At 41.4% G+C, this 27,962-nt stretch overlaps 1 protein-coding gene across 1 annotated transcript; it reads right to left on the bottom strand.

Moving 5' to 3' along the window:
* Positions 1-109: 109 nt before the first annotated feature.
* On the bottom strand, positions 110-26,218 carry LOC116974280 (interleukin-18 receptor 1-like). The gene is made up of 11 exons (XM_033022597.1): positions 25,762-26,218; positions 21,147-21,220; positions 18,587-18,866; positions 15,152-15,332; positions 12,714-12,861; positions 9,977-10,036; positions 6,489-6,624; positions 4,093-4,241; positions 2,709-2,852; positions 1,707-1,871; positions 110-890 (listed from the first exon to the last, which is right to left on the bottom strand). The coding sequence occupies exons 2-11, from the start codon at positions 21,217-21,219 to the stop codon at positions 553-555; spliced, it is 1,674 nt and encodes a 557-aa protein (XP_032878488.1). The 5' UTR covers position 21,220; positions 25,762-26,218; the 3' UTR covers positions 110-552.
* Positions 26,219-27,962: the final 1,744 nt, after the last annotated feature.

Raw genomic sequence — 27,962 nt, 5'->3', positions numbered from 1 at the left:
GAGACTCGACAGAGAAAAGGTCAAGTCCCCCGTGCAGGGAAGAGATCAAATAGTTTCCCCCGTCCCCTCCCCCCATATACACAGCTAAAAATAAAACTAAAACCAGAAACATACACCTAACAGGACAAAAAAAAAGAGTTGGATTGCAGTGGCCGCTGCCGTGAGGCGCCGCCATCTTGGATAAAGGGATACAAATTTAGTGCAAAGATATAACATTGAAGTCCGATTAAAGAAAGTTCAAAGGTCTTCAATGAGGTGATGAAAAGTCAGGACTGCACACTAGCTGATGAAAGAATTGTTCAGTTGCCTGATAACATTCTTAATTAGATAAACAAAAAGTAGATTTTAATTAACACAAATAAATGCACCAATTTTTTATTGCCATTTTGTTAAACGCCTCTTTGGCACTGCTGGTAGAATCTTCTCGTACCACTGCAGCACGTATTTTGCCACACGGTACAATTGCAGATTGATTTAAGCCTGGAAAAGATGTAATAACAGCATGCCTGAATGGACATGCAAAAATAAAACTTTGATTTCCGAAACCATAAATTATTGATTCCCAGCTTGAACCCGGCGACCTTTTGCTGGCATCAAGTATCGTAGCTTCTTCCAGAAATAAGAATGTTTGTATTCAGATTTATTTCCTCTCCACTTCACTGTTCTTTTTGATTTTAGAAGAAGCTGAAGTGACTCTGGGAATGACTTTGTGTTGTTTATAGGCTTGAATTCAATTAGTATTGGTTTTATTTGTCTTTCAACCAATACCTGATGCAGCCCAGTCACCAATTCGTATGTGGATTTGAAATCATCATCCACATAGTCTTTACTGAGAATTATAATTAATCTTCGGCATTTGTTAATATAAAAAAGTATACTTTCTGCAGATGCTGTAAAACAAATTAAGCATTTTGTTACTAAAATATGACATGAAGGGAAGAATTCCTAATATTCTGAACATAAAAACATTAACCCAAAAGTTCTTAGCTGTTCCGTAAAGCCAGGTGATAAAGTGCTGATTGTAACATTAGCTCATTTTAAACAGTATTCCGAGTAAAACAAACTGCCTTCACCCCTTCTACATATTTCAACAGCAATGGTAATCAACAACAGTTCGTAGCTTGTGTATAAATTATTATGATATTGACATGAATGTCATCAATGAAATGAGGAGAAATACACTGATATGTATTCTCATTATATTAATTATATTAATAATCATAATTAAAACAATTGTTTTGCAGGTCTATTGCCAGATGTGATTTTAAAAATCTGTAAATACTATGAGTAAAGGTTCAAAGGTCACTTTACTGTCAGGTGTACCAATTAAGGTACAGTGAACCTCAAATTACCATACAGCCATAGCCAAAAAAAAAAGCAACAAGACACACACTTAAAAGTTAACATAAACATCCACCACAGTGGATTCCCCACATTCCTCACTGTGGTGGAAGGCAATAAAGTCTAATCTTCTTCCTCTTTATCTCCTGCCGTCGGGGCAGTCGAAGCCCCCACGTTGGGGCGATCGAAGCCCCCGCGTTAAACACATAAAATAGAACAGAATCCATGCTTAGACACATTTTGGTTCAGAACCCTTCTTCAGAAGGACTAAGGGTGTTCTCAATACTTTTAATTGAGCTTGAGGTCGCCCTATCTACCCATGCTTCTTTTTTTGTATTAGCAAAACAAGAATAAACTAATCTTACCTTCTCCGGGGAGAATATCACGTTCAAATATGCATAAGCGATAACCACATTTTTCTTCTAGAATTGCAGGTAACAGCTCAAAAGCAAATTGTTGTTCTTCATTAGCATTAAGGAGGATCTCATCACTCTTAAGGAGTAATATATATGCATCATATTCTTTACTATCTGAGAATTAAGCAGAAGATATTGAGTCATTCGATTTTTATTTTAACGTTAAAGTCGTAGTTGTACAAAACTGGACCTTTGGCCCAACTCATCCATGCAGACCAAGGTGCCTTCCAGAGCTGACCACCTGACTAAGAGTACAGCCTTATTCCAAGGGAAGGCTGCAGAAGGTTGGCTGAGCAATTCTGAACATTGAATCATCGTACATTGAGGTTACTTAGTTTAAGGTTTCTGGGGATCCTTAACATTGGATGAATTCAATTTTGGGACACGTAGTTCAAGCATAAAATCTATGAGGATTGTAATGAAAATTCACCACAATTGCTGGTAATCAGCACTCAAATTTTACGTATGAGAGTTGTTTTAGTTCAACTGTATGCCAGATCACAGTGAATGGATGAATTTACAGATATAATGGCAGCCATGACATTAATCAGAACACCTACACAAACAGTACGGCTGTCTTTATTACCCTGGGCCTCAGCACGAGAATCTGTTGATGAACCTGATAAAGTCAAAGTCAATTTTATTTGTCACATACACCCGAAAGTGCAGTGAAATCATCCTTGGATTGCTAGTTTCTGCGATATTCTTTGGTGATTTAAAATTGGTTATTGTAGCAACAAAATTGAATAGATATGTCCAAATGAAGGTGGAATATGGGGGAAACTTAGAGGTGAAAGAAATATAATCAATCATTCATTTTGTACCTTGCATAAGCTTGGAAGTTCACATTAACTTTATGGTCAATGAAACTGGGACAATATACACAAACACTACAATATGAAAATGAGTGGTGGAGTTTTGTGAACATTTAGAACTTTCTCCAAATCTTACCTCCAAGAGTTTCATCTCTACCAGTCAGGTCCCTGAAGCAAAGGGCAATTTGTACATTGAAATGCACACAAACCATTGCCAGAGCGATTAGCACAACAATAATGGAAATTAAATATTTAACAGTTCGCTGCACACTGCTTTTGCCTATGGGAGAAAAGAAAGTATTTCAACTTCAATGTAGTTGTTTAACTGACTTTTTACATATAGATTTATAATTATATCTAAGGAAAAAGCATTAAATGAAATATTCTTTAAAAACTTTGTTTAGTCTGACCCCATCACAAAATTGTGACCGAATATTTCAATATAGGTTTCAGTGCCACAAAAAGTGCGTAAAATAAAATGTAAATTAAAGCAACAATTCAAGATCGGAGTCATTTCAACTTTACAACACATATTACTTATCTGGATAGTGTTTTACTTATCTTTACGTGGTTTTTATGAAGAAGCCCCAGTGACTTTGACAAATTTGACAAATCTATTTTCCTTGAAAGCCACCAACCTAATCCAGACGGGCTCCTAATTTATATGTGCTATCCAATGCCTAATGAGGCCACTAGTTCTGACTGCATTTTAACTTTGGAATAAGCAGGAAAGCCCGTGAAGGTCAATGTAACAGAGACTGCGGTCGGAAGCAGAAATCATTTCCCAGTCTTTTTTTAAACTGAGAAAAGTGAGACAGGCCCAAGACCCTGGCGCGACGCAACGTCTCACCTTCAACAGCAGCAGAAGCAGGCAAACGATCGCCGAACTCAGCCTGGGGCTCACGGACCTTGTGGTCCGGATCCGCCCCCACTTCTACTCCCAGAGCGGGGCCAAGAAAATTGAAGATAGACATAAAATGCAGGAGTAACTCAGCGGGACCTGCAGCATCTCTGGAGAGAAGCAATGGGTGACGTTTCGGGTCAAGACCCTTCTTTTCAGACTGAAGAAGAGTCTCGACAAGAAACGTCACCCATTCCTTCTCTCCAGAGATGCTGCCAGTCCCGCTGAGTTACTCCAGCTTTGTGTCCATCTTCAAATGACGTCACGCGCTCCAGACGGCTGTGCCCACGCATGTAATCACGCCCGGCCTTCGTCTCGGCTCAACGCGACCACGAGGTCGCGTAATTTGCATGCCAAGAACACGTAAGTGGGACAGGCCCTTAAGAGTTGGATATAGCTCTAAAAGATCTAAGGGCTAACGGAATCAAGGGATATATGGAGAAAGCAGGAACGGGGTACTGATTTTGGATGATCAACCATGATCATATTGAATAGGGTTGTAGGGCCGAATGGCCTACTCCTGCACCTATTTTCTGTTTTTAATCAAGGGTTAACCAAGTTTCCAATATTCAGCTGCTTCCCCTCCCATTAGCAGATAACTAAAACTGTTGGACTGTACCTTTCTCCTGGAGAAAGATGTATCCCATTGTCTCCTGCTCTGATGTTACACGCAAAACACAGTTGAAATATTGATTCAGATGCTCTTTGGTAACTTGGGTAAATACCAATGGTCTTACAATATATATTCCGTTTTCTGTAGTTGTCTCTCTGAAATATGCAAAGAATCTTACTTTGAAAAAGTAATGTGAATGAAACAGAAAAATAATCATCTCCCCAGAGCTAAAGAAACTATATAAACATGAAATCAACAGTAACGTGCATTATTTGCCACAAAAAAACCCAAACTTGTGGGAAGTCAGCGGGTCCGCTTGTTCCCTTTGCAGGGTCTTGACCCAAAATGTCCACCATCTTTCTACCTCCAAAGATGCTGCTTCACCCACTGAGTTCCTCCAGGAGTTTGTTTTTTTTGCTTCAGATTCCAGAATCTACAATCTTGTGTGACTATTTTATTTACCAACTTTATCATAGAGAAAGACCCAAAGGTGAATTAAAGGCTAGATAAAAAACACACAGTTAACAAACACAAGATTCAAAGAGAAAAATAAAAGCATTGATGACCGAAGAGGCATATTGGGCAAGAAGCAGATGAATCCACAAATATATATTTTATTTTGTGTGTGGGGGGAGGGGGGCGGGGGAGGGTGAATATTTGCGAGTGGAAATAGGTGCTCGTGGAAATTCTCTGGTTATGATACAATACAAATGTATTTTCCCTGATCTGGGCAATGGAGGTGAAACCTTACTGCTTGTATTAAACATTTCCAAGATTTGAAACAGGTGTATGAGGACACAAAGACAAAAAGTGTCCTCATGGTCATTGTTTTAGGGAATGACATTCCTGCCTTCGACACTACAGGAAAGATAGAAAGGAATTGAAAGAAAGACACAACAGGTTCAAATAAATCAGCGGGTCAGGCAGCGTCCCTGTAGAACATCAATAGGCGATGTTTTGGGTCGGGACCTTCTTCATCATTTTCTGCAGGATGCTACGTGACCCGTTGAGTTACTCCAGCATTTTGTGTCTTTCCTTGTTAAACCAACATCTGCAGTTTCTGGTTTCTAAAGCATTGAAAGATTTCATTTGGGGAGGAGTAAGATGAGTGTATCTCTAAATTAAACTAAACTAAACGATATACACAATGTAGATTTTAATTTGACTCCCTCTTGCAAAAATAAATCAAAAATCTTACAATGGATGGCAGCCTCTCAAACTGCTTCTGGCGCCCATTGAACAGACAATTTCATGTTGAAATTAAGTGACCTTGTTCCAGCTAAAATATGTACTTTATTCTTTCCATTCCCCTGACACTGCTTGCATCTTAGCCCCCTTATGTCCCAAGGGCATTAACAGCTAGTCACTGGAAGGGTTGACTGCATCACATCAAGGTTTGCATATCCCCCCGCCCCCTCCCCCCAGCCCACTTTCTTCTGTCAAAACTTGGAATGATGACAGGAGGAAATGGAGCAGGCACTGAATAATAATGAGCAGATTAATGGCCTATAGCCAGCCATTCAATCCGCATCACAAAAGTGGAGAGACGGACATTAAAATGTAAATCTAAGCAAGGTCTTCCCCCTAGTGTTAACTCAGGGACTGTTTAATTTGAAACACAAAGAAAGGAAATGTACCAAAGACCTATGCAGTCTAGACTTTGTGTGCAGGAAGGAACTAACAATGCTGGTTTACACCAAAGACAGACGTAAAAAGTTGGAGGAACTCATCAGGTCCAGCAGCATCTCTGGAGAAAATGAATAGGTGATGTTTCAGGTCAAGACCTTTCTTCAGGCTGAGAGTCAGGGGAGAGGGAAACTAGAGATATGAAAAGGTACAAAGAACAAATGCATGAAAGGTAGACAAAAGGACGTCAAAGCAAGCAACAATGATCAAGGAAAGGTGGAACCCATAATGGTCCATTGATACCCACAGCCAACACTTTAGGTCTGTGAGGTATTTTGGATACATTGTACATGGCTAGGGGAGAGGGAACCAAATTTAGTGTTGTGCTAAAAAGCCAAACAATTTAATTTGGAAAAAAAAAAGATGAGGTGCCATTCGGCAAACCATTTTCATTTATTCTATTACATGAAAGAGCAATATGAAGCAGCTTCACTATAAATGTGCACTATCTCATCACAAACAAGAGTCAAGAGTGTTTTATTGTCATATGTCCCAGATAGAACAATGAAATTCTTACTTGCTGCAGCACAACAAAATATGTAATAAATAACAAAAACTGAGGGGGAAAAACACAATAACAGTGCAATAAATGGAAAGAAAAGCATACATCACCTGGGAAATATTGCTAAAGGTGTCATTGACAATAAATAACTTTAAGGTACAATGTGCATTAGTATGAAGGCAAATAACAAAAACAGCAAGATCTAACTGCTTACCTCCGGGAATCTTTACAGACTGGCTCCATTCCCTTACAGGTGGTCACATAGGTTTTTCTGAAGAGCCAAGTTAGCATCACGTCCCGTTTACTTTTGGGGCCAGCATAAACTGTGCAATTAATTATTCTTCTTTCTCCTAAATGTTTACGTAATTAGAGAGCAGAACATACCAGCAACAGTTGCATACCTTGTGAAGCGCTGCATTTAATTGTTTTACTTAAACATATTTGGTGTACTCTTAAACCCACTTTACTGCTTTACATTCAATTTTGTTAATCCCCCCCCTTGTAATTTATAAAAACATTTTGTGAACATGAAGAATTCATGAGGGTCCTGATGTACTGAGAAGATTTCCTGGAAATTGTGTCAGACTTCATCCCATCTTCCAACAATTTCCCTTTCAGATGCAATTTTGAAATTCAGTGAGAATTAATTCAATTTGTCCACCGTTCTGTCAAACATGGTACTGGTTCAGATGAGTGAAGGCAGTGAAAGACTGCTTAATCAGTGAAATAAATGGAAAATTAAATAGATAATAAGTGTATAAGAAGGAACTGCAGATGCTGGAAAATCGAAGGTACACAAAAATGCTGGAGAAACTCAGCGGGTGCAGCAGCATCTATGGAGCGAATGAGATAGGCAACGTTTCGGGCTGAAACCCTTCTTCAGACTGCTGAAGAAGGGTTCGCTCCATAGATGCTGCTGCACCCGCTGAGTTTCTCCAGCCTTTTTGTTTACCTTAGATAATAAGTGTAAGTAAGCAGAAGTTGTGTAAGTAAGCAAGCAAGTTGTTTCTGCAGCTAGGGGAGGTTGATGAGAATGTGAGAATTAAAATAATTGGTTTATATATGACTAGTGGAAATGGGTGGTGGATGGCCAGAATAAAAACCAATGAGTTAAAGTGTTTGTTTCTGTGCTGTATCTCTGCAATTACCAGGGAAATATGGGATAAGGAATTATCCATCTAGCTGTGGGTATGTTAAAAGGAGTTTTAAAAAGCTTCAGTGTTTAAGATCTATACCAGATGTAGACTAGTATTTTACATGTGGAATGTGTAGATCACTCAATCTGCAGAAGGTTCTTGTCCCAAAACATCACACAGTCCTTCTCTCCAGAAATGCTGCCTGCCCCTCTGAGTTACTCCAGCATTTTGTGTCTATCTTCTAATATTCAGAAGTGTCATTCATATACACAAAGCCCTTAAGCATATTTAAAATTTGAGATTCTGATAATGTGACCACCAGGAGTGCCGGGGAGATGGCCAGCCCTGCCGGCAGTCTGTTTGTTTTTTCACCTTTTTGTTATTTTTAAGCGTCTGTTAAAAGTTTGTTTTTATGTTCTTCGGTTTGTTTTATGTGGGGGGGGGGGGAGGGGATCGGGGGAAACTTTCGGATCACATTCTCCGGGCTCTGCAGCCTACCATCGCTGGAGCTGGAAGCCGCCTCGGACTGTCGTGAGCCCCACCGCGGGGCACGGACTTAACATCGGAGCGGATCCCTTGCCTGGGATCGCTCCCAACGCGGCCTGCGGACTTACCATCAAGGGCTCGCAGTCTCGGGAGAGGCCGAGTTGGGAGCTGCAGAAGGTTCGTCCAGCCCCGACGCGAGGTTCGATCGCCTGGCGCGGGGGAGCTGACATCCCCCCGATGCGGGAGCTGATGCCTCGACGGGGAGGGCCCAAACGCCGCCGGCTACGGAGTTAAGACCGTCCCGTCAACGGAGGGCTCGAGGCCCCCGACCGAGGAAGAACAAAAGGAAGGACTTGAACTTTATTTTGCCTTCTATCACAGTGAGGAATGTGTCGGAGTCACTGGTGGATGTTCATGTTAAAATGTGTTTTTGAATCTGTTGCTTTTAATTGTATGACTGACCTGGCCAGTGAATTCCTCGTATGTTGCAAAACATACTTGGCGAATAAAATCTGATTCTGATAATATTACCTCCCAAAGCATATCAAAATGCTCCAGTACCTGATGCAATTTCTCTCCGGCAGCTGCTCTTTCTTCAAATAATCTTGCCATTTTTAGGACAATTAAGCCTTTAACGGACTATGAGCAATTTAGAGAAGATGGAAGGCAGTGTTTTCCCCCCCCCCTATTTTACATTCAAGAGCAAGATTCAAATGAAGGATGGCAAGGTTGCAAATACAAATGGACGTGTAAAAAGTGAAAATATAGGAAAAACTGCCAGCTGAAATGGTAAACCATAGAGGTTCAGAAATTACTACTGCATATACATTAATTGTAGCAAATATAATTTATTGTTATGTTTAGGAATGTAGCAAAGTAACTTTTGGGAAATTTGTTTAGATAATCAAGTGGATCAATGGCATATTCCTGCTTATTTTAGTTTAGTTTAGTTTAGAGATACAGCGTGGAAACAAGCTCCAAGGCCTACCAAGTCCACGCCGACCAGCGGTCACCCACACACTAGTTCTATCCTACACACTAGGGACAATTTACAGGAACCAATTAACCTGCAAACCTGCACATCTTTGGAATGCAGGAGGAAAGCGGAGCACCTGGAGAAAACCGATGCAGTCACAGGGAGAACGTACAAACTCCATGCAGACAGCACCGTTGTCAGGATCGAACCCGGGTCTCTGGTGCTGTAAGGCATCCACTCTACCACTGCACCACTGTGCTGCCATTTATAATTACTGGGCCGGATCTTACTGGCACAGACCTCCTGTGCTCGGTCAATCCCATGCCTAAATGTATTTGCTCTATTCAAAGAGGATCGACCAGGTTAGACTGAACTATCAAAGTTTCCTGAACCAAAGTCAAAGTAGTGGCAAGGTCTCCAATGCTGTCCTATCTTCTTCTTCTTTCGTATGGCGTGCACAGCCTAAAGTTGTAGGACAACTTGTTCTATTTGATCTTATTTGATTGTGCACGCCAGGTTGATTGCATTCATTGAAACAGGGCGGACCACGTGAAGGTTGCAATCTCCCACACCAATGCTGTCCTATGGGAGCTCTATACAAGAAATCTCCCTCAGAGTTTAATAACAAACCTTCAGCACCCCAGAGCTTTGCTGACTATTAAAGATGTAATGTAGAGCTGTCAAATATTTCAACCTAAATTGAGAAGCATTTAAAGGTTATCTGGAGGTAATCACAGTTCTTAATTCTGTGTATCGAGGCTGACATCAAGACTTTACACTAAGTGCTGTATTAATTCTACGGGTCAGGCAGCATCCCTGGAGAAGATGGGTAGGTGACAATATGGGTCAGGACCCTTCTCCAGGATCTAATGAAGACTCCAGACCCAAAATGTCACCTATCCATGTTCTCCAGGGATGCAACCTGGAGTTACTCCAGCACTTTGTGTCTTTTTTTGTAAACCAGCATCTGCGCTTCCTTGTTTCTACCTCAAGAATTTGCATTTCCTTTTACCTTCATTCTACCTCATTTCTTCTCTTTGTACTTACCATGACTCATCTGACTATTAACATTGATAGATAGAAATTAATGCAAACTTTACCCACCTAGTGTGACTTCAATGTGTTCTTGATGTGGGTAAACCAATTTCGGTGCAACAGAAGGTTCTGAAAAGAGATTTTTATTTATAAAAAGGATAGAGAAATTAAATTCACGATTTCATTTATTAAGTTCACAACTATAATGAAACCCTGATTTTATGCACCTCTGATGTAATGACACCTACTTCTTCAAAGAGAAGAAAGAAAGGATAAAGAACAGGATTGACGATGAAAATCAGGGCCAGGAGAAAGATTTTGAGAAGAACAATATTAAGGGCCTGTCCCACATGCATGCGACTACATGCGGCAAGCGCGACCTAAAGGGCTTGTCCCACCAGCATGTGCCTGCATGCGGCAAGCGCGACCTAACGTGGTCGCTTGAGCCGTACGGCCTCGTGGGGCCGGTCCCACTTCGATCGCCGGAGCCGAATGGAGTTGTGCGGAGCTGGTCCTGACATCGCGCGGGGCTCCGAAAAATTGACCGTGTTCAAAAATTCCGCGCGGCAACAGCCTGCCGGCCCACAGCCGCCTCAATGCCGTACGCACCACCTCGACGCCGTAAGCCGTCGGACTTCGCTCGAACTTCACGTCACTCACTCGACCTCCGTGCGTACGGCGTTGAGGTGGCTGCCGGCTTTAGGTCGCGCTTGCCGCATGGAGTCGCATGCTCGTGGGACAGGCCCTTAACTGTCTGAGGGAGATAAACTAATATTGGAATTAAATTGCTTAAAATATGCTATTAATATCAAATAAAAATGTACAATCTATGATAATATTCCCAACATTAATTCCCATGTATCTATTGATGCAAGAGATGAAATTTCACAAAATAGATCGCTGGGCATTCGTATGTGCTTGGCCTGGTTCTTTAATTAAAATCATATGTCAAAGTCATTCTAGGAAGTTCAGTAATAATTTGGGACCGTGGGTCACAGGAACAGTTGCACCTTCTCAGTAGTATAAATGTTACAAGCTCCAAAAACCTACATAATATGCTGCTAGATTTCCTTCAACCTCATTCTGAGTTGGAGGGAAGACAAGAAACAATAACATATATATAGATAAATGTCACCCAAACTCATCTCAAAATTCCTGGATCTAGGACTTAGAACATAAACCAGTACGGCACAAGAACGGACCCTTCGGCCCCCAATATCTGCACCAAACGTGGTGCCACGACCAACTCTTTGATTGAAATACAGCACAAAAACAGGCCCTTCGGCCCAACTAACCAGCTTGCCCCATTTACATGAGTTTCACCTGCCTGCATTTGGCCCTATCCCTCTAAACCTTTCCTATCCATGTACCAATCTAAATGATTTTCAATGGTTGTTATAGTACATGCCTCAACTACCTCATAGGGCAGGTACACAAAATTGCTGGGGAAACTCAGCGGGTGCAGCAGCATCTACGGAGCGAAGGAAATAGGCGACGTTTCGGGCCGAAACGTCGCCTATTTCCTTCGCTCCATAGATGCTGCTGCACCCGCTGAGTTTCCCCAGCAATTGTGTAATTTCACAACCTACCTCATAGGGCAGCTCGTTCCATGTACTCATCACCCTCTGTGTGAAAAAGTTGCCCCTCCCATCAAATCTTTCCAATTTCATCTTAAACCTATGTCCCCTTGTACTTGAATTCCCTATTCTGGTAGAAGAAAACTGTGCATTGATCCTATCTATTCCTCTCATGATCGTATACACCTGTATAAGATCCTTTGTTCCAAGGAACAAAATCCTAGAGGGATATAAAGTGCAGCAGTAATTTAGCAGGTCAGGTAGCATCCCTGGAGAACATGGATAGGTGACGTTTCAGGTCAAGACCCTTCTTCAGACATAAGAAAGTCGAGGTCCGAGCCTGCCCAACATAGAACAAAATCCTAGCCTGCCCAACTGCTCCCTATAGCTCAGGCCCTTAAGTCCTGGCAACATCCTTGTAAATCTTCCCTGCACGCTTTCCAGCTTAATGACATACCTCAATGAAACATGGGCAGGGGTTACGTAAATTCTCAATAGGAGTTCCAACCACAATGCCACCACCTCTACCAGGGAACAACGCCAATGAATAATACAGTCCAAAGAATAATCCAGTTTATGTATTGAAAAAAATCAAAATCTAAATTTTTAGATAAATTTGATCTTAAGGCTTTGCTAAGTGATTAATATTGGAAAATTGCATTTTTGTTCCTTGTGACTCCCCTAGTTTCCAAATGCTTATAAATCCTACACATTTTTTTGTTTAGTTTTAGTTTAGAGATGCAGCGCGGAAATAGGCTCGGCCCACAGAGTCCACACCGACCAGTGATCCCCGCATAGTAACACTATCCTACACTCTATGGAAATTTACACTTATTCCAAGCCAATTTACCTACAAACCCATAAGTCTTTGGAGTGTGGGAGGAAACCAAAGATCTTGGAGAAAACCAATGCGGTCACGGGAAGAACGTACAAACTCCGCACATATAGCACCTGTAGTCGGGATCGAACCCGGGTCTCTGGCACTGCAAGCAGTGTAAGGAAACAACTCTACCGCTGCGCCAGCGTGCCGCCCTTATCCATCCTTAATGATGGATGGTATACCAAGAGCAATCTAACAATGCTTCTCCAGGTCTAGCAATAATCACAGCACTCGTGCATCAGAGGAACAGCATGCCTAAAATGCCTTTTACAAAATTGCACTTAATTGAGCCACTCCATATAACATTATCTCCTCAATCTCAAGACCCAAGCATTTAATCAAAAAATACCTTCCAATTTCAATTTCAATGTCCTTGTAACATTGTACTGTATTCCACGATGGCGAATGGTGAGTATACAAGTGTAATGTCCAGCATTTTCCTTTTCTAGACTTCCAAAGAACAGTGATGATCCTGTGTGAACATTCTTCTGACAATCCTGCAGAACACATTAAAACAAATTTAACATTGATACTTAAACGGACAGTATGGCTATGGGCAATAAAATACTCAATTCCTGTCCCAATTTAACCTTCTGGATTGCAAGTATTTACTGCATTTACAAATGAATTTCATGGTTCCAGTCTCGGTTAATATGGCAATTAAACACCCTTGGATTAATTGAGGGGACAGAAAACCACCAGTCTCAGTTTGCCAATACACATAAAGAGCAGCATTGATAGGAGATGGAGTTTGCAAAACAATAGTAAACAAAAGGGCAAACCTGTGGCACATAGATTTCAATGTGGGCAAATATCTGAACCAGAAAGTATAGAATAGTGTATTTCTAGTGGAGAGTCTAGGACTAGATACAGTAGCCTCAGAATAAAAGGATGTACATTTAGAATGGAGATGAGGAGGAATTTATTTAGTCAGTGGTGAATCTGTGGAATTCATTGCCACAGATGGTTGTGGAGGCGAAGTCAATAGATATTTTTAAGGTGGAAATTGAGAGATGCTTGATTAGTAACGGTCAGGGATTATGGGGAGAAGGCAGAAGAATGGAGCTGAGTGGGAAAAACAGATCAGCCATGATTGAATAGCGGAATAGACAATGGGCCGAATGGCCTAATTCTGCTCCTATAACTTGTGAACTTATGTTTCCTAAACAGGTGAAGGAAGCTCCAATGCCCCACTTAGATCATAAAAGAAAGAGAGAGAGAGCGAGAGAGAGCGAGCGAGCGAGAGCGAGAGCGAGAGAGAGCGAGAGCGAGCGAGCGAGAGAGCGAGCGGGAGAGAAAGGGGTGAGAGAAAGTGGTGAGAGAAAGGGGTGAGAGAAAGGGGTGAGAGAAAGGGGTGAGAGAAAGGGGTGAGAGAGAGAGATAAGGGGGAGAGAGAGAGATAAGGGGGAGAGAGAGAGATAAGGGGCCGAACCCCCCACAGCACCGTTGCACCCTTCTTCACGGCGGCCCATTTATGTCTCGGCTCTGACAATTCGAGGGATCTAACCAGTAACAACACTAAGAGCAGCCCTGGGCCGCCGCGTTCCCGACTCGAATCTGAGCTTGAAAAATCTCGTGATGGGTTGATATGTCCCATGGGCCATATTTTGGAGACGTCTGCCTTACAAGAACAAAAACAAAAATGTACAGAAGTACAAAAATTGATGACTTTATTATTGTGATAAGTATAGATCTATTTATTTAAAAATCTAATAACTTTCTAATGTACCGACAAAGTCTACATTCCCAGTGACCGTTTTTTCGCCGAGTGGCTCCGCTCTATGATCTTTGGTCAGCGCCGCCAGCGGTGGAATCCAGTACTGCACCGCCGCTCCTGAAGCTAGTTAACGTGGAGGGAGAGTGAGGTAGCGTCAATTATGGGGGCTGAGCCTACGTAATTGACGCTCCTTCTTCCTCAAGCCATGCCCCCTTGTGAGGCAGATGTGATCGCTGCCTCCTCTGGTGCTTTTTCATTGCAGTTTTATGATGGGACCAGCGAGCACAAATTTAATATATTTATCTGTGAAATAAGTTACCTGGACTATGGAAGGTGAGGACATGTAACAAAGGGGTTTACAAACATTACATTGGTGACATACATAGAGATAGTAACATTGCCCGCGCTCCATGCAGTTTCTGAGGGGTTGCGCATCAGAGTGGAGGCTCAGCTCGTCGCTGCCTCACCTCTCATCTCTCCCTGTAGTGATTTTGACTATTAAAAAATGATTAGATTCATATAGAAATTACATTTGTAACACAGATCAGTGGAAAATCTTTATATTTATTTTATTTTATTATTATTTTTCTTTGCTTAAGAGCTGTTTTCCATTGGGAGTATGACAGGTGAGGCTATGCCTCCCCTGCCCGCACGTCCCTGGTTAAAGGCGAGAGAGGAAAGATTTAATAGGAACTTGAGGGGCCACCTTTAGACACAGAGGGTGGTTGGTATATGGAAGGAGCTGCCAGTGAAAGTAGTTAAGGCAAGTACAATAACAATATTTAAAAAAACATTTAGGTATGCATATGGACAGGAAAAGTTTCAAGAGATGGTCAAAAGCGGACAAATGGGACAAACATAGATGTGGCATCTTGGTCGGTGTGGACGCATTTCAGCGCTGTATGGCTATATTTCATGCCTTTCCCACTATGTGTGCATCAAAGATTTGCTCGTCATAAATTGATGTTTCTTCCAACAGTTTGTTTCACTTCTCCTCTCTAAAATTCTATTCAAAGCAAGGAATCATTTCCAAAACTGGTTAGTTAATTGACTAAGCAGAATCTACTCACCTTATACCATTTCAAATCTTCTATATTATTCTTGTACTCTTCCATGTGTGGACAAGGCAATTCAATTGATGCTCCAATTACTCCACTCCGACTATATTCTATTTCTTCACTGTAACATCCATCACTTACCGGGGTAACATCCAAAATTTCGTTTGGACCTGTAACATTGTGAGTTCCATTGCTATTAAGCAAAAGAAAGGGTGAAAGTGAGGAACATGATGTAATTAATTACAATAAAGAAAAAATCCTAATGAAAGCAGTGAGACCGAGGACTGATAAATCCTTTGCCCCCTGATGCCCCACAATTTAAAGTAATGCAAGAAGTGACTGCAGAGATAACAGTTGCACTGGAAGTATCACCAACATTCCTAGATTCTGTATCAATAAACTGCAACAGAGCAGTGAAAGAGACGCAGGGAAGCTCAGTCCAACTAGTCTACAATGGTTATCAGGCAATTGCAGGTCTCCATTAGTAGGAAGTAATAATGACGCTTTAGAGATCTATAGGATTGGTTAACTAGAAGGAGAGTTAGTTAAATGGAAGGGAAATTGGTTAAATGGAAGGAAAAAGTATAGGGGGCGCCGTCCTGTGTGGTTTGGCTGCCCAGCCTGCAGCTGTCTGTTTTTCATCTTTTTTCTTATTTTTAGTTAGTTGAGTGTTTTGTTTTTAGGAGTTCTAGCCTTTTTTATGTGGGGGGGAAGGGGGAAACTACCTTTCAGGGTCCCTACCTGGTCGGAGAGGCAGCTTTTCTCCGGGCTGCACCGTCGACCCGTCCTCGCGGCCTACCAGCGGGCCTGGAGCGGCGTTTCCTGAGGGGACCGCCCAGAACCTCGGCTTCGGCAGTGGCACAGCGCTGGAGCGCTATCGCGGAGCAGAGCGGGCGATGCCTTGCCCGGGTCACCGCGCTGAAGACCGCCGAGTAAAACATCGCGGAGCTGCGGGACTGTGGAGCGGCCAGCTGCGGGCGGCGGCGCTGAACTTTACACCGGGAGTCTGGGATCTCGCGACGAGATCGCCAGTAGTGGAGCTCCATCCGGCGCGGCCTTGTTGGCTTCGGAAGCCGCAGTCTCCGGTAAGGGAAGCGGCCGTTCCAGGGTTCCCACGCCGCTGAGAAGATTCTCCTGACGCCAGAGTACAATCACCCGGCGAGAACGGCCTGGAACATCGAGGCTCCGTAGCGGCGACTGTGGAGGCCTCAATAGGCCCGACTATGGGTGGACATGGGATGGGACTGGACTTTGTGCCTTCCCTCATAATGGGAACCATTGTGGGGGGAAGTTTTTTATGTTAAAGTTCTTTAAAATCAAAGGTATCAAAGGTATTTTATTGGTCACATTCACATACACAGAGGTGTAGTGAAGTGAAATGCTTCTTGCCATTTTGCAGCACATAAAGAAAGAATACAGACATAACATTAATAAGAGTTTTAAACATAAAGAACATCCCCCCACAATGGTTCCCACCATGAGGGAAGGCACAAAGTCCAGTCCCCAACCCCAGTTCACCCATAGTCGGGCCTATTGAGGCCTCCACAGTTGCCTCTACGGAGGCCCAATGTTCCAGGCCGTTCTCGGCCGCCGCCCGCAGCTGATCGCTCCACAGTCCCGCAGCTCCGTGATGTTTCACCCAGCGGTCTCAGCTCACCGGAGCTCCAGCGCGGCGACCCAGGCAAGGCATCGCCCGCTCCACGATAGCGCTCCAGCGCTGTGCCGCCGCCGAAGCCGAGGTTCTGGGCGGTCCCCGACAGGAAACGCCGCTCCAGGCCCGCTGGTAGGCCGCGAGGACGGGTCGAAGCTGCAGCCCGGAGAAAAACTGCCTCTCCGACTAGGTAGGGACCCTGAAAGGTAGTTTCACCCTCCTCCCCCCCCCCCCCACTCCCCACATAAAAAAAGTCTAGACCTCCAAACAAAACACTTAACTAACTAAAATAAAAAATAAAAAGATGAAAAGACAGACAGCTGCTGGCTGGGCAGCCGTGCACAGGACAGGACAGTACAGCACAGGACAGCACAGGACAGTAATAAGGTGTATTATGTTATGTTTGTATTCTTTTTTATGTGCTGCACTGGCAACAAGAATTTCACTACACCTAGGTGTATGTGACCAATAAACAAACCTTTGAACTTTTGAAATCCCACTTGGCAAATCCATTGGAATTGTTATGTAGAATGTGTAGGAAGGAGCTGCAGATGCTGGTTTACACCAAAGATAGACACAAAAAGCTGGAGTAACTCAGCGGATCAGGGAGTATCTCTGGAGGAAAGGAATAGGTGAAGTTTTGGGTTGAGACCCTTCTTCAGACTGAGAGTCAGGGGAGAGGGAACAGAGAGAGATATGAAGAGGACATAGAACAAATTAATGAAAGATACGCAAAAAGTCAGACCAAAGCCAGCGACGATGATCAAGGAAAAGAGGAGCCCACAATGTTCCAGTGTTGGCTTATAGAAGCTGATAACGAGTATTACAAACAGTAAAACTCAGCAGGGTAGATAAAGAGTAACCAATGGAAGAAATACTTTTAGATTTTTTTTCCCAAAAGGCGTTTGATTACCATAAATGTTTTTTTATAGAAATCAAAAGATTAGTTAACAAAAACAACAGAGGTTTGGAATAAAGTATTTCTCGGGTTGATAGGCTTTAACTAATAGATTGCTGTGAGGATTTCAGGTCAGGAGCCCTTGTATTGTTCATGACATTGACGACGGAATCAACTGTTGCCTAAGTTTGTTGGCGATGCTAAGCCGTGTGGGAGAGTAAACTGAAGATGTTGCATTAAATCCAGGGATGAGCGAGTGGGAGGGAAAATGCCAGATGGAGTACGATGTGGGCAAATGTGTGATTATTCAGCTTGGAAGGAAGAAAAGACAACGTGCCAATAAATGCACCCCTCTTTGGAAAAGCCAAATGAGTAAAAAGCAGTGACAGTTCTTTTTCGCTACAATTCCAAGTTTCGGAGACGAGAGCACACTGTGCAGCCATACTTTAGATTAGATTAGATTAGATTTGTTTTATTATACAATTATCGGGATGTGAGGACTCAGCATGAGGGTAGATTAAGCTGGTTGGCCTCTGTTCTTTGAAACATAAGAAGTGAGACACAAAGTACTGGAGTAAAGCAGCGGGTCAGGCAGCATCTCTGGAGAAAAAGGATGGGTGATGTTTCAGGTCGGGACCCTTCTTCAGACTGAAAGTAGAGGGAAGGGAACTGGAGGTAAGGAAAGGCCAGAACAAAGCTGGGCTGGCGAACAGATGACCGAGGGAGGGTGGAGCCCACAATGGGCAGTTGTTGGCTGAAGTAATTTTAGCATAAAATATTCTCAAGGGGCCTGACAGTTTGGATGGTGAAAGGTTGTTTCCCTTGACTTGAGTGTCAACCACACCCCACCACCATCTCCATTTCCTGTATTTTACCTGGTAACCTTAATGCTACTTACAAAAGAGAACAAAAATATCTTCCAGTGTCATTGAAAGTTGCAGGCCAAAATCCTAACAAGGGTCCTTGAATAGAAATTCTGGACCCTTTGTTTAAGAGTTCCGAATGGTCACGTTTAGCATTGTATTTAAACCAAGAGACAGTAAATCCATGTGTTTGAAGGTCACTTGTTTCAATTGGACTGGATCCATTGCACAACCGGCATCTCAAGCGGGCATGTTCCCCTTCAAGGACAAAGATCATCGTCGATTCAAACTGCAGACATCTGTCAATCTCGTATCCTAAACACACAGAATGAATTTTAGAAGCATTTCAATCAAATAAAACAGTTATTTAACCCATAGGATAAAATGTACTTGCAAGTGGTACAAATGGAATTATTTAAAAATGAAGAAATAATTACAAAGCACCTTCAATGTAAAACAAAATCTCCAGGTTCTATTAAGGTATAATCAGGTATAACCTGGTGTTGAAACAAATAAGTTATTCGGTTTGGTAACTAACATCTTGGACAATGCAACGTGTTTTTTTCTAAATTTAAACTGCAAATGCTGGAAATCTGAATATAAAACCAGAAAATTCTATTATGTCAAAGATTTGAAATGTGTAGGAAGGAACTGCAGATACTGGTTTATACCAAAGATAGACACAACGTGCTGGAGTAACTCAGTGGGTCATGTAGCATCTCTGGAGATTGAGTTAGTTGAGTTACTCCAGCACTGTGTGCCTTTCAAAGATCTGAAATGTTAGCTCTGTTTCTATCCCCACAAATGTGAACTGAGTATTTCCAGCATTTTCTGCTTTTACTTCAGATGTGTGTTAAAGATTATCTTAAAAACAGATGGAGCCAGGAAAAATCTAGAGAGGAAATGCTGTTACTTGAAGCCTGGACAGTTGAAGTTGCTACTGATAGTTTGGAGACAAATTTACTGAGTAATGCACAACCAACTTGATGTGGAAGCAATGGGGATAGAGAAAGGTTTGGCTACAAATAGATTTAATAGAAAGACAAAGATATTAAGGTTGAAGCTTTGGCAGATAGGTACAAAATAGATAAATCATTTACAAAATGCTTCAGTTCCTTGCTCCACACAGCCTTGATCCTTTCATCAGTGTGGGCATGCCTTTAATCCAAATATTCCAGCATTATTATTGTCCCACCGTCCCAAGGGAAAGAACTGCTTACCTTACCAGCAACACCACTTACAATGAACAGTAATAAATAATCTTAAGATGATTAGTCTTAGAAAAGATACTCCAAATATCATTACTTATTTTGTTTATTAAAGTGTTGTGCTTTCAATGGTTTTTCTGAAAATTCTAATTAATAAATGGGGAGTAATTCTTATATGAAAAGCAAAAAATAGCAACAGAACAAAATGATCAAATGTTATGTCCATCCATTGTTCCCCAGCTACATGTCAGTTACACCTCTAAAAACAGGTTTGCCAAACATAATTTACTTTCATAGTAAATGGTTGGATTCTGCTCAATAATTTTTGGATTTTCAAAATGCCATACTGCCAAGTCCCTAATAATCAATTAGATCAATGGGGTGGGAGATTGCAACCTTCACGTGGTCCGCCCTGTTTCGACAAATGCAATCAACCCGGTGTGCACAGTCAAATAAGATCAAATAGAACAAGTTGTCCTACAACTTTAGGCTGTGCACGCCATACGCAAGAAGAAGAATGAGATCAATTTGCCTGTCAGTGATGGCATAGCTAACTGACCCAAGGCTCCCTGTCTGGTCTTCACTTTCTTGAATAGTATGGACACATTACAATATTGAAGGGACTTAATTCTAGACTTTTCAAAACTATTCCACCCATTAACTCAATAGTCATCATATCTTGCGTTATTCCTTTTATCATGTATCATCTGTACACTGTGGATGGCTCGATTGTAATCGTATTGTCTTTCCGCTGACCGGTTAGCACGCAACAAAACTTTTCACTGTATCTTGTAAATAAGACAATAAATCATGACAATAAACTAAACTCATAACATTAAGCCCCCCAGCTGGTAAACTATTAGGTTCAGGTGATTTATTGGCTTTTTGGATTTATTGACAATTTCTCCAGTACAATTCTCTCACTATCAGTAATTTCTAGCGTAATTTCTCTTTTTAACTAGATTCTGATTACTGGTATTTTCTGAAATGTGTTTTTTTCCTGTTTCAGAAAAAGAAAACTAATAAAAAGTGCTTATTTCATGTTTTTGCCATTTCCTCTTTTCGCAGATAATTTCCGCTGTCTTTGCAAATAACCCACAGTTTTGGCACTCTTCCATAACTGTCGGAGATTTTATAAACTGTTATTATGTCTCTTGCTAGCTTACTTTCACATTCTATTTTCCCCTCTATCCATTTATTGGAGTGATTTAGTGAATTCCAAAACAACTTCATCCACAGATCTACTCGGCAAAGATGATGAATTATAAATGCTAGCCATTTTTGGACTGGTATTCCTGCGATGATAATATTTTCTGATGCACTTTATATTCGCGGATGAATTATTTCTTTAAATGTTTGCCATTGATTATGTATTGTTATGTCTTACCTTCAGTAATGTCTCCATTTCTCATTTCAGATATGGTGAATATTAGAAAAAACATCCAGGGCAGTGCAAGCATCCTGCAATTCAGATAAAGTCATGAGAACATAGTTTGGCTCACTCCAGTAAACACATGGATAAACAGAGAAGTGGTGTGGCTGGTAGAGCCATGGTTTTTTTGTGTCTTGGTTCCATCCTGACCTTGGGTGCTGTCTCTGTGGAGTTTGCACATTCTACCTTTGGGTTACTTTAGAGATACAGCGTGGAAACTGGCCCTTCAGCCCACTGAGTTCGTACCGACCAGCAATCCCTGTACACTAACGCGATCCTAAACACTAGAGACAATTTACAAACTTTACCGTAGCCAATTAACCTACAAACCTGCTCATCTTGGATTGTGGGAGGACACCGGAGCACCCAGGCAAAATCCACATGGTTATGGGAAGAACATACAAACTCCGTACAGACAGCACAAGTAGTCAGGATCGAACTCGGGTCTCAAGATGCGGGTCTCAGCTATACTGCTGAGCGACTGTGCCAGCCTACTGTGCTGCCTAACTGTGCCCACCTCCAGAAGCTCCAGTTTCCTCCCACATCCCAAGGACATGTGAATTGGTAAGGTAATTGGCCATTGTACATTGTATTGAAAATGTAATAAAACCAGCCTCAGGAACAGCTTTCCCCCCTTTGTTATCAGGCTTCTGAACAGTCCTTCCATCTAGTGTACTTGAGCTACACATGATGCATTTATGTATGGTATAACAAAATGGGATTAATGTAGGAGTAACATAACTGGGTGGTTGATTGACGATGCAGAATCAGTGAGCCAAAGTGTCTGTTTCTGTGCTGCAACTCTCTATAATTCCAGAACTTGAAACATAAATAAAACTGTTCAATCTCAAATGCCAGATACAATTATGTAATCAAAATGTAATAACAGGTTTTCAAGATTTTCAAGGACAATAGCAGAGTAGGTTGGTTTAGAAGGATATTGGCCAAAAGCAGGCAGGTGAGACTAGTGTAGATGGTATATCTTGGTTAGCATGGGGAAGTAGGGCTGAAGGCCTGTTTCCATGCTGTATGACTCTACGAGCTAAATTCACTGAAACATTACTCAAGTAAAATTATTACCTGTCATTAAAGAGGGAAGCTATCCTCCAGTCATGTTTAACAAATGTGAATTCGGATGTAGAGGGAAAATGCAAATCTCAAACCCACATCCTTTACCAAAGTTACTTTGTGTTAAGTACTTAGTCAACCATGATTTTAAATCTATGATTTTGTTAAACTATGGAATTCAATTGTTGCACAAGATTAATTTTCAATTGCTGACAAGAAGCATTCTAAAACACGCAATGATTTATGTTAAAAAAGACAAACAAAATATAAATTGCAGTGACAGCAGAAACCACCCAGCGAAATCATGAGGTCTGTGGTACAAACTGTTCCCATGTAGTCTGTGTGTGTGTTATTAGCTAGTCTTAATGACCTACTTATTAGATACGTTCCTATAGCAGTAATGCAATATTTGGAAACCCCCCTTAAAAAGTTGCACTAAACTATCTTGTCCCTGACCCCTCATTCCCTGTTGGAACAACTTTCTTTATAATGTGATTTTCGATAACGCGAGGATTCAGCAGAACCATGTGTAGTGATGCATTTAGCACTCTAATCATACAAGTCAGTCCACCTAAAAACACCTGTTTATTCCGGGTTGTCATTTTCTTGCGTTTTAACTATATTACCCCCAAACCGCCCCCACCTGCAAGAAAGGTCTGAGGAAGAAGGGTCCCAACCCGAAACGTCACGTATCCATGTTCTCCAGAGATGCTGCCTGACCCGCTGAGTTACTCCAGTAAGGACAAAAGCCCTTATTTGGGAAAAAAGACACAAAGTGCCGGAGTAACTCGGCGACATCTTTGGAGAATACGGACAGGCTTTTGTTTTAGTAAACTGGCATCTGCAGTTCCTTGTGTTTAAAGTATTTAATAGCCTTGAGTCTGAAGAAGGCTCCCCATCCGAAGCTATGCCCGACCTGCTGAGTTCCACCAGCACTTTGTGTTTTCTCCTTATTTTATGTTAAGCCCCTTCTGCGGAGGAACTCGGCATGAGTGGTGCCTCTTCCCAAGTGAGTCCACCTGGCTGTTGAGAGACATGCATTAATATATTTGTTTCAAGCGATCCCAATATATATTCCAAAATACTTTTTCAAAAAACTAGATTCTACTATCACTAATTTTATATGGGATTACAGAGCACACAGAATTCAACGAAAGCATTTGTGTAAACCTAAAGAAGTTGGGGGTTTATCATTACCTAACTTTATGTATTACTACTGGGCAGTGCATATTAAGAATATAATGTACTGGTTGGATAGTTCCACTCGGCAGTTGGAGTGGATAAGAATGGAGAAAGAGGAGTGCTATCCGCACGATATAGGAACGATCCTGCTCTCACCGATAAAATTGAATAGTATAATATATAAGAAGAACCCAATTATTCACAATACAATAAGAATTTGGAAACAAATAAAAGTATCCTTGAAATTAAATAATCTATCAGTACTAACCCCACTATTGAACAACCCTGCATTCAAACCTTCTCTCATCGGCAACACATATCAACAATGGGATAGACTGGGGATTAGGAAAGTAGGGGATATGTATGAATTGGGCAAACTGTTATCATTTCAACATTTAAAATTTAAATTTAAACTGAAGGATAATCAATATTTTAAATATATACAGGTATGTGACTTTATGAAGAAATATATACATAAATTTCAAACTATATTTTTAGACCCTTTAGAAGAAGCAATGAATATTAAGGCTGATTCATAAAAACTAATATCATACTTTTATAATAATATATTAAATAGAGAATTACCCTCAACAGAAGCACTAAGAGAAGATTGGGAACATGAGCTAATGATAAAGATCTCAAAGAATAGATGGGAAAAGTATCTGATGAACACACATAATTGTTCTATTAATGCAAGACATAATTTAATTTAATTTAATTCAAATTATTACATAGATTATATTATTCAAAAACGAGGTTGAATACATCTTATCCAAACGTCTCTCCCAGATGCGATAAATGTTTGTTTCAAAATGCTAATATAACACATTCATTTGTAGGATGTACAAAGTTGAATAAATTTTGGAGTGATATATTTGATATATTTACAAAGCTTTTCAAGTCCACAATAGAACCTAAAACGGAATGGATTATATTTGGAATAATAGTAGAAGATATCAATTTAAATAAAGACCAAAATGTTTTTTTTAATTATGGGTTAATAATTGGAAAGAAATTGATACTTAAATTTTGGAAAAATACAACCATACCAACTGTTAAAATGTGGATTAGGAATATGATGGACATAGCACGCCTTGAAGAAATGAGACTCCGACTAATAGATAAATATGACCAATTCTTAAGGAGTTGGTCTCCTTTCATCGACTTTTTGGAATCATGTGATGCAGCGGTACCGTAAAGATTGCTGATTTCAGTTCATGCCGTGGATAGATCTACATCTCCGAATATAGATTTGCAAATTTCTCTCCTATTTCTACTTTCCACTTTTTCTTTTTTTATACACACTTCACGTTTTTCTATTCTCTACCATCTATTTTTCCTCTTTTTCCCCTTTCTATTGTTTTCTTTTTCTTGTCTTGCTTACTTTCTTCTCAAAACATAAAACTAGAGGTTGTACATAGAATGGATTACGGTATGACATAGTTGGCACCTAAAATTAGGTTCCACTGTACTGTTTTGTACTGTATCCCTGACTGTATTAACTCCTAATAAAATAAACAAAACAAAAAAAAACAACAAAAAGTCTGAGGAAGAAGGGGCCCAACCCGAAACGTCACGTATCCATGTTCTCCAGAAATGCTGCGCTGAGTTACTCCAGTAAGGGCAAAAGCCCTTATTTGGGAAAAAAGACACAAAGTGCCGGAGTAACTCGGCGATATCTTTGGAGAATACGGACAGGCTTTTGTTTTAGTAAACTGGCATCTGCAGTTCCTTGTGTTTAAATTATTTAATAGCCTTGAGTCTGAAGAAGGCTCCCCATCCGAAGCGTTGCCCCGACCTGCTGAGTTCCACCAGCACTTTGTGTTTTCTCCTTATGTTATGTTAAACCCCTTCTGCGGAGGAACTCGGCATGAGTGGTGCCTCTTCCCAAGTGAGTCCACCTGGCTGTTGAGAGACATGCATTTTAACACTGCCACTGGTGGCTTCACTATATCAGCGGCGCCTCTCTCACTGGCAGCGGTGAATGAAATGTGACAGGTCTTCACCAAAGATCTTATAGGATCTTTGGTCTTCACCACTGAAGATAACAAACCTTTCGAAATTGCACCTGTCCTCGCGGTCGGAAAACGCTGAAGCGATAGACGTTTTGATTAGAAAGCAGGAGAAGTGTAAATTCTTGGTCAAACTAAGATGATAACGAGTCGTCTGCGGGGCGAGATCTCCTGGGACGCGCTTCACACTCAAGGGGCAGGCAAGACCAAAGATCTTATAGCATCTTTGGGCAAGACCAGCAGAGAAACAACATCCGCTGGCAACTTACACGCTGACCTTACTTACACGCCCATTTCCAGCACAGTACCTGTTACTCGTTCTTTGAAGAAAGGGTCTGAAGAAGGGTCTCGACCCGAAAGATCATCTATTCCTTTTCTCCTGAGATGCTGCCTGACCCGCTGAATTACTCCAGCTTTTTGTGTCTATTTTCGGTTTAAACCAACATCTGCAGTTCCTTCCTCCACTCGTCCTTTGCTGTTTTCTTTGCTCCAGGAAGACAGGCGATCCGTGAAGTTTGAGACAGTATCAGATGGGACACCGAGTCCCGTCAGTTTCGGCCCAGGTTTGTTTTCAACGAATCTCTGGACCATTCGTCGCAATTTGGCTACTTTAGAAGCATGGAAGCGCACATTCCGGATTTCCCCCGTCCTTTATGGGGAAAAAACCAAGTTTCAGTTTTCAAAATGACTCCCATACGCCAGGAGTGTGGGCGTGTAAACTCTCCACTTCTCAAGAGTCGAGAGTATTTGATTGTCACATGTATCGGGAATGGAACTATAACATTCTTACTTGCCCCGCATTACAACTCAGCAAACAAATAATGCAATCAATTATCCGTTTGACCAGGCAACCAGACCATTGCAGTACAAATCGGAGTGGGTATTGCAACCCAGAATCATTTATAGCAGTTTGGTGCTGAGGTAGGGTTGTGGTTAGGCGTGTGCTGTGTGGTTCAAGAGCCTAATTGTTAATGGAAAGAACCTGTTCGTCAACACTTCTGAAATTTATTCCTGGCAGCAGCTGCGAGACGAGGGAGTGGTCAGGGTAGTGTGAGTTTTTGATCATTTTAGTTGCCTTCTTAAGGCACATCTTATGGCCTGTGTTATGTCCATCACTTTCTACAGCCTTCTTTGTTCTTGGGTGTTCGAGTTGCCGAACCAGGCTGTGATGCAACTAGTCAATATACTCTCTTTGCCTATAGAAGTTCGATAGGGTATTTGGTGACATGCCATAACTCCCAAAACTTCCTAGGAAATAGAGGCAATGATGAGCTTTCTTTGTGATTGCATCAATGTTCTGGGTCCAGGTTGGATCTCCAGAGATGAGCGCCACCAAGAGGAACATGAAGCTGTTGACTCTCTCCACTGTCCTGCCAATGAAGACTAGTTCATGGACCGTAGGCTTTCCCCTCCTGCCATAAAAGCACAAAATGCTGGAAATGCTAGCGTCAACGGAAAGACAAATGGCTCAGGGATAGTTCTTTTCCCAGCTGTTATCAGGCAATTGAAACATTCTACCAACAACCAGAGAGCAGTCCTGAGCGGCTATCTACCTCATTGGAGACCGTCGGACTATCTTTAATCGGGCTTTACAGGACTTTGTCTTGCACTTAACGTTATTTATGTTATTCCCTTTATCACTGTGGATGGCACGATTGTGATAATGTATTATCTTTCAGCTGACTGGTTAGTACGCAACAAAAAAAATTCACTGTACCTCGGTACATGTGACTATAAACTAAACTAAACATCTTTTGCCATGTGCTAGCAAGAACAGGAATAGGAGATGAATGCTGGGCTGAAGGGATGATGAAGGAGAGAAGACTTCAGTTTTCTGGATCACAGGGACTATTTGGAGAGAGGGGAGGATCTGTACCAGTTGAAAGGTTTGCACCTGAACAGGAATGGTTAGACATCCTTGTGGGAGGATGTGGATGGGTGGAGTGGTTGCTAGCATTGTAGGTAGGGTTTCAACTAATTTTGCAATGGAAGGGAGAGAATAGATTATAGTAGAGGCTGGGAAACAGACAAATGTAGGAGAAAAACTAAATCTCTTCAGTAGCTAAGAAAATGGAATAGTAAGAGTACAAAAAGTAATAGGATCTTAATATTGTAGTAGGAATTTTCTATTTCATTTTAAATATTAACAACTTCTGTTTGGACCAAAAACAATCCTCAGTGTAATAACAAAAATAAATTATTCTCTAAGGATTTTCATTAATAATAATTCTATTTAAATTAAATCAACAGCACAAAAGGAAATAAAGATCACTATCTGTATACTGAAACATTAGTGGGACACCACAACAGTGGATAAGATAATGGTCTTTCAACAGCCTAATTTGAGATTGCCTGAATACAGTAAAACAATAAGAAATTAAAAGGTCCTTCTTCAAATCTGAAGAAGGGTCTCGACCCGAAACGTCATCTATTCATATTCTCCAGAGATGCTGCCTGACCCGTTGAGTTACTCCAGCTTTTTGAGTCTGTCTTCAGTTTCAACTAGCAT

Source organism: Amblyraja radiata, chromosome 6 (assembly GCF_010909765.2).
Source record: "Amblyraja radiata isolate CabotCenter1 chromosome 6, sAmbRad1.1.pri, whole genome shotgun sequence".
Classification (NCBI taxonomy): domain Eukaryota; kingdom Metazoa; phylum Chordata; class Chondrichthyes; order Rajiformes; family Rajidae; genus Amblyraja; species Amblyraja radiata.
This window is presented reverse-complemented; position numbering and strand designations above follow the sequence as displayed.